Genomic DNA, 14,294 nt, shown 5'->3' on the forward strand with positions numbered 1-14,294 from the left:
TTATGATACTAAGAGAAAGAACATTACAATAAAATTTTGGAGCAATAATTACAGTGTTGCCAAATGTCGTGGTTTCTGGCTCTGAAACTACCGGGCAATAACTGCTATTGCATTTTTACTATATTAAAGTAAACACATTGCTAAATATTAGATGATACAAATAGAAAACCAGTAATATCACAATAATTGATATATTGGGCCAACATTTCTAGGAACCAAGTGGTGTGGTTCACCTTCTAACCACAAGGCTACATCTAGCATTGCACTTTCTTATAGTGGCATCGGCGCAAATCTGTCTTCAACATTGGGGGGGACGGGTAAGACTGATCCCATATATATAAGGGATGTTCAAACTATTTATGAAGTTGAAAAACAATGCTGTGAAGGATCAGGGGAGTAGAATTGTCTTCAATGGCTTATTTAGGGGGCTATAGGATTGGGCTCAAGCTCGCCCCGAAATAAATTTGTTAGTTTTTCGCATTCCACGCACAATAATAATCCTTCTTACCATTTCTAAGAAAGTCATTGACTTTCCATTTTCTTATGCTCTTTGTTCAGAAATAATACTGTATTTTTCAAATTTCATTCCATGTAGAGAACTGCGTCCTTTTGTTCTTTCTTTCGTCCTTTCTACGTTTTTCTTTCTTTTTCTTGGTGTTACTTACTTTCATTTTGCTTATCATACTTTATCGGCCGTTGTCAGTTGCGATTCAAGTCGGCCGTCATCAGTAACACCAAAACTAAGAGGAGTTGATAAGCGAAACTGGTGTTCCACACCAACTTGCGCGGATATCAACATGACAGGACTTTGGTTATTATAACAAAGGAAAAATTATATCGGTTAATTATTTTTAAAAGAAGGAAATGTTTGAATTAAAGAAAATAAAAACGGGGGAATAATTAGCCCCGGAAATTAGATGCTTTCTTTTTTTGTATGAATAAAATAAAGGGTTAGATTCACTCCTAAATTTTTGTATTATATCATATAGGATTTATCGGTCTGCAATTCTTGCCATTATAACCAATTTATGCATAAGTTAAAATATATTTAATTCTAAACTCAGGTAGGTAATTGCTCACTTCCTTCCTTGTGTTCGACATAGCCCCTCGAAACAAAATCCTAAATACGCCATTCGTTGTCTTCAACATTGGATGGTGGGCAGATTTGAGGCTTATTCTAGAGAAGGGAGATGAAACTCATATTACGGTAGATGAATCTGATTTCTGAGGTGAACCTGTTGTAGAGTATATTATATACTGTATTAGGCAATGTAGATGAAGTAGTAGTACATATCAGTATTACAAATCACTGCCGTAAACACATTCTGAAATCTGAATGCATGCATATTTATAATTAGTATGTTTCTAATTAGGCATCCACAAAGATCAACGTTAGAATTGTTTTATAATAATATAAATAATGACCCCCAAAACTATGAAGAAAGAATATTAATTATGTATGACTCAACAATACTCGTATTTGAGCAAAATGATGATAATCTCAATAACATTACAGGAATCATAACAGAAAACTGACGCATGTCATATACTCTTTCGTTAACAGATGTAACCTTAAGATTATAGAGAAAAATATTCCAGCAATTGAATTCTTTTCCTTGCTTACGAAGCATCCTCTCTCAAAAGAAAAATTGGAACAAAGCATGGTTCGAACTAGCAGAGAAGACAAAACAGGCAAAATTACGGTAACCACACAAAATTTCATAGACATCAGGCAGGAAACTTCCACAACTTTTAGAACAAAGAAACGCGATATTTTGAAAGCTAAAATTAAGGAACTTGAAGATAATAGTAAAAATAAAAAGATTCGGGACATGTATAAAGGGATCAACGAATTTAAGAAAGGTTATCAAAATCGTTCTTATATATGAAAGAAAGCTGATGGAACAGTTCTCACTGATACAGATAGCATTTTAAATAGATGGAAAGATTTCTTTGACGATTTGCTTAACACGCAGCCAAAAACTAATGTGCGTGGAGAAAGGAAGATACACACAGCAGAACCGTATATTCCAGAACCCAACCGAATAGAAGTAAAAATCGCTATAAAGAAATTAAAGAAACACAAATCTCGGGTGTAAACGAAATTCCGGCTGAGTTAATTTTAGCTGGAGGCTAAAATTGTGGAACAAGGTACACAAACTCATTCTCCTTATCTACAACAAGGAAGAATTGCCACAAGAGCGGGAAGAATCAATCATTGTTCCAATCCACAAGAAAGGCGACAAAACTGACTGTAATAATTTTCGAGGCATCTCTCTTCTGTTAACATCCTATAAAAATCCTTTCAAACATTCTATTAGCAAGATTGACCCCATACGCAGATGAAATTTTTGGATGAGATTATCAGTGTGGATTTAGACGAAATCGATCAACTATCGACCAAATATTTACCATTCGCCAAATACTCGAAAAGAAGTGGGAATACAGTAGCCCGGTACATCAACTATTTATTGATTTTAGAAAGGCTTATAACTCGGTTAGGAGAGAAACATTGTTCAACGTTCTTACAGAATTTGGAATACCGAAAAAGCTAATTAGATCAATTAAGGCATGTTTAAATGAATCCCAAAGTAAAGTCCGGGTAGGAAAATTTTTGGCCACGAGCTTTCACGTTAAGAATGGCCTGAAACAAGAAGATGCGTTGTCGCCATTATTATTCAACTTTGTCCTGGAATACGTTATAAGGAAAATCAAAGATAAAAACCAGGGCCTAGCGCTGAACGGTGTTCACCAGGTTATGCGTACGCTGATGATGTAAATTTAATAGGGGATGATAGGAGAAAAATAGAAAGAAATGCAGAGGTCTTATTAGACGCGCTTGCATGGACATGGGTTTAGAACTAAATGCAGAGAAAACTAAATACATGAAAGTGCGTCGGGACCGTAATACGTAAAATTATGTATGTGTTAAAGTATTAAATAATACTTTTGATAAAGTGGATACTTTCAAATATCTAGGATCAATATTAACAGACGAAAATCATATTCACGAAGAAATTAAATGTCGACTAAAAACAGGGAATTCGTGTTATTATTCAGTTCAAAACCTCTTGTCGTCGCGAATTCTGTCGAGGGATTTGAAGCTTAAAATGTATAAAACGATAATCATACCTGTTGTTCTGCATGGTTTCGAAACATGGTCGCTTACTGAGTGCAGAGCATAGAGTAAAAGTATTTGAGAACAAGATTCCGAGAGAAATATTCGGACCAAGAGGAACGGGAATGGGGAATGGTGGAAACTTCATAACGACGAACTACGTAAATTATACGGCTTACCAAACATTGTTAAGGTCATCAAGTCTAGGAGGCTTAGGTGGGCAGGACATGTAGCCAGGATGGAAGAAAGTAGGAACGCTTTCAAAGTGTTAGCGGTAAGACCAATCGGAAAACGACTATTAAGAAGACCTAGGCGCAGATGGGAAGACAATATTAAGATGGATCTCGCAGAGTTAGGAATACAAAGTAGAAACTGGATCCAGTTGGCTAAGAATAGACGTCATGGAGAGCTTTTGTGAATGCGGCATTGAACCTCCGGGTTCCATAGGCTATAGAGTTAGTTAGCTTACGAAGCATGAGTAGATGCCTAGGCTGATACTACAAATAGATTAAATGCGCACTTACTGAAAAGATGGGTTCTACTGACATTGGATAGTCTATATACTCTTCGTGTGCTAGGGCCTAGGGGAGAGGAGGAGATAAGATTTCATATCAGGTTACGACACGCACAGTCGCACGCCTTCATTTTCATTAAAAATGGAAAAGCCAAGAGAAACAAATTTCATCTCACTTTCCTTTGTGGCAGTCGGACACAACTCATCACAGTTATCTGCAAAAAGCACTTTTCAAATCGGATTATTGGGAGAGCCTCCAGTTCCAATGTTGTGGGGGACATGTCTCCCCATTTCCCCGGAATTTGTGCCCGTACCTACAGCTGAGACAACTTTCCAGCATGAGGAGAGGGGCATATCCTCCTCTGACATTTATTGCAATTTGTGCCCAAATAGCGGAAGTGGAATTAATACATATTCATGAGACTACTAAAGTCACTAAAGCACGAAGTTCGGTTTGAAATACTACAGAATACGATTCTTTTTTTTAAAAAAAAAAATGGAAAAGCCAAGAGAAATCAATTTCATCTTACATTCCTTTGGGGCAGTCGGACACAAATCATGACATTTATCCGAAAAAGCACTTTTTAAATTAGATTATTGGGGGGACAGTCCCCCCAGGTCCAAGATTGGGGGGACATGTCCCCCTCGTCGCCCCCGGGATTTGCGCCAGTGCATCTGCGAGATGTTCCTCTTACTGGTATATGTGAAGCTTTTGCAAATCTTCTTTCAAGTTGAACATATGGCTTATGTTTACTGAGACCAGAGTCGCAACTTGTGAAGGCAGGGGGCAACTGCCCCTTCCCCCAAGAGAAGCTTCCCACCGTTCGAGGAGGCCCATTTTAAGACAAAATTTTCTTACTCCACATACGATACGAACATGAAATTATAAGTGGAGCATCAAACAGATTCACTACAGTACATAAAACAGCACACAAAACGTATATAGTACGTAAAGTAAATATGAATAGAACATTGCCAAAAGTCAAGTTGTTTGAGTACAATCAATAATAAGTATGTGCATCTTCTTCGAATTAGCTAGCACGCCCCACGCGGAAGTCACGTGCTTGAAATATCTCACATCTGGATTTGGAATCTCCAGACTAGATTTTTTTTCGTACCTTTTGACCTAATCACGTGACACAGTCTGGTCTCAATCAGGGGCGGATCCAGGGGGGCGATCGGGGCGATCGCCCCCCCCAGAAGAGGAAACTTTCTTATTTTATATATATAAATAAAACCCATCCCAAAGTTTGGAGCTCTTAAAAGTAGCAACTTGACAGCCCACCGCACCCCCTTAAAAGTCGGTCCTGGATCCGCCCCTGCACGGCAAACTGGATTAGCCCTTTGTGTAGTTTTACTATCTGGATCTGAAGTGAAAAACATCACTTTATTTTGAACTGTTTTCGATGTTTTTACAACAGTGGCACCATCTTCACGATATATTGTTCAATACTTTTGGTTGCTGAAATATCTTAGTTTGAAATATAGGCGAACTAGAAGATTAGATAAAAATTTTGGAATAGAATCAGACAGGATAGAATTAAGAATAGCTGTGAAGAAATATGTTTGAAAAAGACTAACCAGAGGATTTGATATGACTTTGAAATAGAGATGCAAGGGCTCGGAAAAAAACGGCTTTTTTGAAAAAAAAACTCGGTTTTTTCTGCTTCGCTTTTTTGCTTAGGATTTTATTTTCAAATTTCTGCTTTATTGATAAAGCAGACTTTGTTTCGCTTCTCTATAACACAAAAAGTCATTTAATTAGTGGTTGATGCCGATAATAATATAAAACCTCGAAAGTAAACCATGAATTTCAAAAAGATATTTCAAACGATTTTACTTCAACATTTTTACGTTATGAATTCCAAAGGATTAACCAATGTATATAATGCAAAAAAAAAAAAAAAAAAATTACCTCCTATATACAAAAGCGAGCAGAGTTGGCAAGAACCATGGTTGTTTCTGAAAATGCCAAAAACCCGTTTTTGGGGGGAGTTTAAACCAGGTTTTTCTGGATTTAAACCAGTTTTTTTTTTATTTAGATATTTTGCTTTATGTATTTATATTACATATTCACAGACATAAGTTTGTTTTGCCTTGGTGTTATTATGCAACAACGGGGTTATGCTGGAAGAGGTCCCATAAGCTTAAAGAAGTCCGGTCAGTAAATTTCTTAAATTGAGAAACTCCCGCCCTAGCCATCGGGAAAATCCCGTCATTATTTTAAATGTAAAACAATAACAGGAAAATCCTGTTATTGCTTTCCATGTAAAAGTTAAAGGTCAACGTATCATAATCAGTACGCTAAAACTGAGGTATTAAATTACAAATTTAGTATGTAGATATAATTGAAAGTCCAATCCAAGCTAATGTTGGAAGCTACGTAGGCAATCGATAAATTTTGCCAACTTCTATTAATATATTTAAGCAACTTTGGCTTCTTTATAAAACAACAGACATGCAGAAATATATAATTTGGTTTCATTTCGTATGTTTAGGCTTAACATCCTTACGTAATACCGAGGTTATCAAGGAGAAGACTTTCGCTTAAAGTGACATCCGAACCGCTACTTGGTTTACACATGAAAGAAGGGTTGTAGTTCGACCGAGAATTGAACATGGGACACCTTGATTAAAAGGTGAAAAGTAAATAAGATTAATGCAGATGGTTTGACATGTGGAAACGTCACCATGAAGTTCACACGATTCGCATTTTTGTTCTTTTTTATTTTTTTGGTTTAAACCAGTTATTTAAAAAAAAAAAACAGCTGGTGTAAACGAGCCAACCCTAAAAGTAAAAACTTCTTTTAAAAAATATACAAATAACTAGCAAAATTGTATGTAGTGTTTTTATTTCAAAATATTCCATACCCTCTTTTTGAAACAAAATAAAATTAAAACAAAACATAAGAGAAATACTTCGATTTATATGATACACTTAAAGGCTGCACATCTAGAGCTTTTGGTTCTGTATATTCCTGAAATTCTACAGTTAAGTTTTATATAACCACCATGACGGTTTACCAAATCCTCAAGTTTTCTGAATTTTCAACAAGAGGGATTCAACATATCATTACGGAACTCTCCCCCCTACCAACAAAAAAGGACTACGAAATATATTTAAACTAAATACAACTGCACAACAAACATGACTGAGTGGTTAGCTTTTGCGCTTCTATCGGGAAGTCCGGGATTCAACCCAGAATTCGACCATTCTGACAAAGCTTTTCTTTATTTCATCTGTGAATGTAGAAATAGTGCGTGTACTGGCCGACTAGGAGTGTAGGAGTTGGCCGATTTCCTTTCTTATTGTTTTTAAATCGTTATTATTACTAATTACCAGCAGTGACGGTTTTGCGAAGGTTAGGGGGTCGGTCTTTCGGACTGAAGCCTGTTCCCCAAAGTTGCGGAATGTCTAAAACGAACGAAATATCTATTACTTATGCCTTTACTCATAAACTTTAAGCTCCCGTCAAATAAAAATTACGAATGTTTAGAAAAACTAAACATTAATAAGAAAAACCCCTTCCAAAATACTTTTCTAAATTCGCCACTGATTCTCAATATAAAATGATCTTCAAGATTGTATCCGGAAGATTATTCCTAAACATATAAACGAAACGAAATATTAGTTATACCTGTACTCATAAACTTCAAGCACCTCCCAAATAAAATTAGGACTTTTTAGAAAACGAAACAACTAGAGAAACCCCTCCCAAAGTACTTTTCTAAATCCGCTACTGATTATTTGTATAAATTGGTATTCAATGTTGTATCCGGAAAATTATTGCACAGCTACAGTATAACAAAGATGTGGAAGTACGGTTTGACGGACATATTGAAAAACGTATGCTTTGACGGATATGTAGAAAAACGTAAGTTTAACTTTTGTGCTAGAAGCTAGAATACTAAGATCTTAGAAATGAAACACGGATGACAAACTAAAATGATCTAGAGAAGAAAAAAATGTCGATAACTCAAAAGTTAAAATAAAGTTAAATAGCCTGTAAAATTGCCCTCAAATACTACATTCTTCATGTTAGCTTTAATTCGTAAAACATGTGCTCCATCCATCTTGATGGTTAATTACAGAGCTAAATATGGCATTTAGGTCATGGAATTCTTATCTAACTATAGAATATACTATAAGAAAGTTATTTAGATAGAAAAATCATGAAAATGAAAAAAGCCAAAATTTCCAAAATTCTCGTTTTTTTTCCAAAAAGCCGGCTTTTTATGTAAAAAAAAACATCGATTCAAAAAAGCCGGCTTTTTTGCATCTCTACTTTGGAATGTAATCAAACAGGTTGAAATTGAGAATGGCTCTGAATAGACCGTGAAGAAATGTGTTTTTTGAAAAGAGAAACCAGAAAATTCGACATAACTTTGGAATAAAATCGAAGCGTTGAAATTGGAAATATTTCTGAGTATGACCATAAAGAGTTTTATCGGATGACACCTAAAACCTTTCATTCCATTCTCCTAATTCTCTCTATCTTCCATTTATAAGTTTGATCTTATAAAGTATATTGGCTCCTTTTAATTTTATTTTAATTGCAGGTAACATCATTAGTTGTACAGTGGAATGGAATCATGACATCAACTACAGTTTCACTTCGCTTTAACCATAGTAATGTAACGGAAGAGCGCCATATCTATAATCACCAACAAGTAGAAGTAAGTATTATGTATTTCCTTTATTGACTTGTCGTTTTATAGGGTATTGTCAAACAAAAGAACTGTGATATTCTATATATTAAAATCCTGGATTTATATGTTTGTAATCAAGAAAAGTTTATATACTTGTGGACGTTTATATGTTTGTGACCCTTTCTTTTGACAATCATATCTCGGGAAGCATAAGCTCTACAAAGATTCCGTTTTCACTAAACGGTTTGCAAATTTTGTGTAGATTGTTCAGTTCTAATTGAATATTTTAAAAATGAATGGCCGTTATTTCTTTATTACTTTTTTAAGGGGTACACTGAAAGTATTGAAATTTTAAAAAGTAAAGCATCATATCCTACGACTTACACATTCCAACATCATACATTTGTATACGGGGTTAGTATATCTCTCCGGCGTTTGTTTTATGGCCAAATGCTAATGAAAAACGAAGGATAACTATGTCTCCAGTCTAACCAGGGAAGAGTCCGAATGGGGAACTCGAGTTGCTGAATGACATATATCAAACATGAAAGAGGGTGTGAAACTATGTGCATATACACATTTATAGCGGCTGAGGGCAACACGGCAAGGCAGGAGAGCCGGAAGAAATATCGCCGACCGTAGGGCCAAGCAACACAGAAAGCTAAGGAATCACTCGTTTTACGCGTGAGTGGCCACAGAAATTAAGGTCAAATGTTAAGTAGTAGATGCATGATAAGATCTGCTATATGTAATGAACATCAAGGCCGCCATATTGAGTGACCATCTTGAATTTGGATTCACAGTATAAAATATAAAGTCGGTCATGTGGCATATGAAATAGCACTGAAATTTTACCAGAGATTCATTGGTATTAACCATTTTGTAGTAACTTTATTGTGAGTTGAGAACTAACATGAAAGAAAGTCTTGAGGGAATATTTGAACGAACTTTAAAATAACCTATCGGAATAATGTTGGCACATGATGCACATCTAGAAAAAATTACAAAGAGCATTTGCACATGCAAAGAGCTAGTAAGTGTTAAAAATGGATATTTTTGTCACGTTAAAACACAGACACAAAGGAGGGCTGGTGATTACAGGTACAATTACGACGTGGTTCTTCTCAAGGAAAATATCATATATCATCGCATAAGCAAATATACTGATAAAGGTACATACAAATCTATGAAGGACAGTTGATGTGAAGAGTATCTATAAGAGTGTGATGAAAACACAAGAGCTGTTCTCACCTGACACGCTTTCATCTATCTCTAACGTTTCTTATTGTTCGACCACTGTATCAATATTCACCAAAAACTATATTTCTGATCTTCTCCACTTCCTAGCACTTTCTAGCTAAAGTGGGTCATTTTCTAGCACTTTCTTAACAGTAGCTCACTGATCAAGGGTACATTAACCTTCCTACTAACCACTCAATCTTACTTGAATACTTCGCTGATAAGGTAGATATTACCCAATGAGCTTTCTCGCGTATTTTCTGTCACCAAACAGGACATACAATAGGTGAGACGGACTCACAGAGTTTATATACGTTCTTCTTGCATGTTACTTCTCAACTCACAATAGTTACTATAGAATAGTTAACACCAATGTATTTCTGGTAAAATTTCAGTGCTATTTTTGGTATTCTGGTAAAATGCCACATGACCCAATTTAGCTTTTATATTGTGAATCAAAATTCAAGATGGCCACTTTCAATATGGCGACCATGATGTTTATTACATATAGCAGGTCTTATGCATCTATTACTAAACATTTAACTTCATTTCTGTGGCCATTCACGCGCGGAACGAATGATTCTTTAGCCTTTTCTGTTGCTGGGCCCTGCGGTCTGCTATATTTCTTCCGGCTCTCATGTTTCTCCATGTTGCCCTCAGCCGCTATAAATTTGTAGATGTACGTACATAGTTTAACATCATCTTTCATATATGATACATATCGTTCGGAAACTCGAGTGCCCCATTTGGACCCTTTTCTGATAAGATGAGTCTTTATTGTTTGGACTGTTTTGCCCAATGAACACCATATCACTGACATTATAATTAATTGTGTGTGTAATGTATTTGTTTGTTATATACTGTATGCACGAAGAAAGAAAACACTGATCATATGACCGCAAGTAGGCTCAAATCTTGCAAAACGGTGCGAGATATTGAAAAAAAAAATAATCGAAACAATCTCCCCTTTATGATATTCCTTGCCGCTTTTATAAAGACGTCCTTCACTTTTGTCTGTAAAGGGGCATGTACAGATGTGTAGAATGCCAAGGACATTCATGATGATAGGTAAATGATGCGTTGTGTAGAGAGTGCAGGTTCATCTAGTAATAATACATTATTTTGGAGTAAACCTCATGCGCAATGAGTTTTTTTTTAAGTGAGTCAAAACCTTTGTCCCCCTTCCCCCCGTAGCAGCATTAGTCGTAAAACAAAATTTAAAAGACAAACTTCTAAAACTCATTGGTCATGTGTAACGCCAGAATAATCTATACTATTATGTAAAGGCATGGATTGCGCACAAGCGAGAGTCATGATGATGCAAAATTAAAAAAAAAAATCAGGTATAAACCAGGGATCACATCGATTCATCGTTGGGACGTCAAAGACGATAGATCTAACTTCTTCGAGCTATGGAAAACGCTAGTGCTAACCGTGTTGTTCATCTTCGAGATCGCACAGGGGCAAGCAAGCAATATGAACTGGTTAAGCCGGAAAATTTAAAAAAATGAAATGAAATCTTCGTTTTACGTCCCACGGTTATGCCGGTTAGACTAAAGAAGACGATGATGATGAGAGATGTGTTATATGTGGTGGAATGAAGAAAGTGGAAGGAAACGGGAGAGCCCTGAGAAAATCCACGAGCACGGTGTTTGTTCACCACAAAGTCCACACGGCGCGAGCTGGGATCGAACCAGGGACCCTAAGCAGCGGAGGTGAACGTTCTACCACTGAGCCACCGCGTCTCCCCGGCAAATGTAAGATTATTGGACACGCAGCATATTATGTCCGGTGAGACATGCGATTTATGTTCAGGACCACATTTTACTGCTCATCACATTGATGTTTATGGACGTCCTGTCAAATCAGGTCTTGATACTGTAGTTCATCGTAGTAATCGACAAGCAACTTCCGGCTCTTTTCAGGAGCGGGCAAGACTAACTTCCACGAAATTTTCTGAAGAGCCACCATTTAAGATGGCAAAACATACAGTGAAATCTCATCTATTGACTACAACAGCAGTACCTGTGACCAATAAATATGCTCTCTTAGCGGAAACTGAGCTTTCATCAGCTGATCCGGACGAGCGGATGGATATTCCTATTGCTGAAAACACTCCACAAAATATCACAAAGGACACTCATCATACAGATGGTATTACGAGATATATCAAAAGCCTTACCATTTATGAGTACCCTGACAGTAAGGGCTATACACTTACGCATGGATCCTTTAAATACCTTAGTGTGCAGTATATCCAGATAGAATTAAATTTCAATGCCACTCACAAGAAGACTATGAAGAATTAACCAAATTTTGCAAACATTTCAAGTTACAATATGCTCTAGAAATGGCCGAAAAAGAAAAAGATCATTCGACAACTTCCTATTGATTCCAATCTAGCTAATATCAAGACTGATTTCAACGTTTTAACAGTTCAACAAATGAAAGGCCGAGGAGGTACTCTCTTGTCTTTGTTTTAGTGACATTAGAAAAGACACCTATAGTAAAGGAAATTTATGACTTCAAATTCCTGGAATTTTACGGCATTAAAATTGAACAGTATAGGCACTAAGCACCACGTTCAATGTTTCCAATGTCAAAGATTGTTCCATACAGAATCCTCGGGTTATGCCCAATCAAGATGCATTAAGTGCTCAGAAAAAGCATGTCATATGAATGTACCAGGAAACAAGAAGACAATTCAGTCAAATGTCCAAACTGCGGCAGCGGACATCCAGCCAATTACACTAGATGCTCTGTTAACCACAAAGTTTTAAGTCTCCAAAGTACGCAACCACATGCACTCAAGGCAGAAGAATTTCCGTCGTTATCTTCAAACTCTTCTCTGGCTTTAGAAACACCGAGTGGGACCAAACCTTCATATGCGGAGAAGGTTAACCCCATCAGTAAGACTGACACCTCGTCCGAAAAATCAGCCAAACCTGAAGAACCACTGTCAACACTACATGAACTTTTAACTGTCTTTAAAGAACTTCATCTCAGCAAATTACTCCAAATCAGCAAACTCAACCTACCAAGATAGCTGATCGCAATCCATACCAAACTGAGAATTATTTGTGAAATTACTGATGAATTACTCAAATAGACATTTGGAAATCATCAGCACATAGTACTAACTTACTAGTGCTACTTGCTAACGATAAAATTGTTAAAATTGTTACAAGAACTACCTCTCACCAAAAAAAAAAAAATCTAATGGACTGCGACAGTTGCGTCCGGCAACAGAGGAAATTCGCCCCTACAAGCACGTCAGTACAAATTCATTATAAGAGGCAAGAGCCCACACGGACTCGGAACTCGCATACTACAAACTGTCATGACGAACTTGCGAACTTCCGAACTTGCGAACCAGGGAGATAGAAATACTATTTTCAATAAAAAGTGTATAACTTACAAGAGAACAGCATGTATCCTGAAATGGGGAATTATTTTTGGAGATAAGATCCACTTAGGAAGTTTAAAAGTAAATATTGATTTCGTGACTGAGATGCCAGGAGAATTTAGAGAGAGTGCGATACGGACTTTGGAAGAATAAGAGATTCCACGATTAGATTTTTCTCAATCGATTTGTTTTTTTCTTTTCCGAGATATTCTACGTGGCCTAAGTCCAAAAGTGAAATTTTTGCAGAGACAATTCAAGTTCAACAACATATGAAAAATTCATATTCCTATTTTATTGGCAATCAAAGTCATAGGTACGTAGTGTAACGGATCATCAACTACGGTTGGGATAGGTTAAGAAGTTTTAGTGACTCGCAAATGAACATGTACACTCATGTCCAAAATTATTGTCGCATATCTATAAATATGTTGTTGTAGGAATATAATTTGATAACGATTTCGCCCGGTATTTCTTATAATGTTAGTATGTTTATAATCGGCAAAGACATGTATGTGGCAAATTTCACGTCAAAAGAGCAGTAAATAAGAACAATAAAACGAAAATAAAACTTTCTTATCCATTTAGCAACATTTTGTTTTACTCATTCTAATTTTCGTATTTATCATTCTTTTCCTATGAAATTTACCACAAATATAGGCCTACATTTCCCGATTATATACTTAGTATCAGTATTAAGAGTACCCTGGAAAATCATTATCAAATTATATTCTTACAAGAAGACAGGTATAGATATGCGACAATCATTTTGGACATGAGTGTGCAAGTGAGGGAGCGTTCCACCACTTGCTGCTGCAAGAATAACGTGTGAGAATTTCATTCTTATATTGTCATGTGAATAGCAATTGACAACTTTCGAAAAGGATCAATTTCAATAATAAAACAAGAATTTTGGGGAATGATAAAAAATGCACCAAAAGATTGTGATCTTTATCAAGAATGTTTGGAAATGGTCCAAAAAATGCATCAAAAGATTTCGATCTTGGCCAATAATTAGTTTTTCGATTAAGGGCCACAAAATTTTTGAACGGCCCCTAAATCAAGTTTTCGTATTTTCTACGGAATAAGCACATTATACTGACAAGGAACGGACATGAACGTGTCATCCGGACATCCGAATCAAACCGACTCCATTCGATAAACATAAAAAAAAGATATGTTTAAGGGCCATGGAGAACGGAGTAAGTCCCTGGGGCCCATTAACCCTGTTGGTATAATGAAAATCGTAGACTCGCAGTTAAATACCTATTGCATCAAGACTGTTCAGGAAAGTCATGGTTTATAGTTCATTCTCCTCAGCATGAAACAATGTATTCAGAGGTGCTATGTCAGGGGTGCCCACAAGGAGG

At 36.4% G+C, this 14,294-nt stretch overlaps 1 protein-coding gene across 2 annotated transcripts in view; it reads left to right on the forward strand.

Annotated features, from left to right (window-relative positions):
• Window positions 1-14,294, forward strand: part of LOC145675635 (carbohydrate sulfotransferase 11-like) — a 73,318-nt gene that overhangs the window by 15,326 nt on the left and 43,698 nt on the right. For both annotated transcript variants that reach the window (XR_014129173.1, XM_081746183.1), the window contains exon 3: window positions 8,193-8,309. Coding sequence is in view for 1 of the 2 variants with exons in the window: in XM_081746183.1 (XP_081602309.1) it covers window positions 8,193-8,309 (117 nt within the window). In the remaining variant the exon portion in view is untranslated. The remainder of the gene's footprint in view (window positions 1-8,192; window positions 8,310-14,294) is intronic.

Source organism: Thermobia domestica, chromosome 18 (assembly GCF_964235325.1).
Source record: "Thermobia domestica chromosome 18, izTheDome1.hap1.1, whole genome shotgun sequence".
Lineage (NCBI taxonomy): Eukaryota > Metazoa > Arthropoda > Insecta > Zygentoma > Lepismatidae > Thermobia > Thermobia domestica.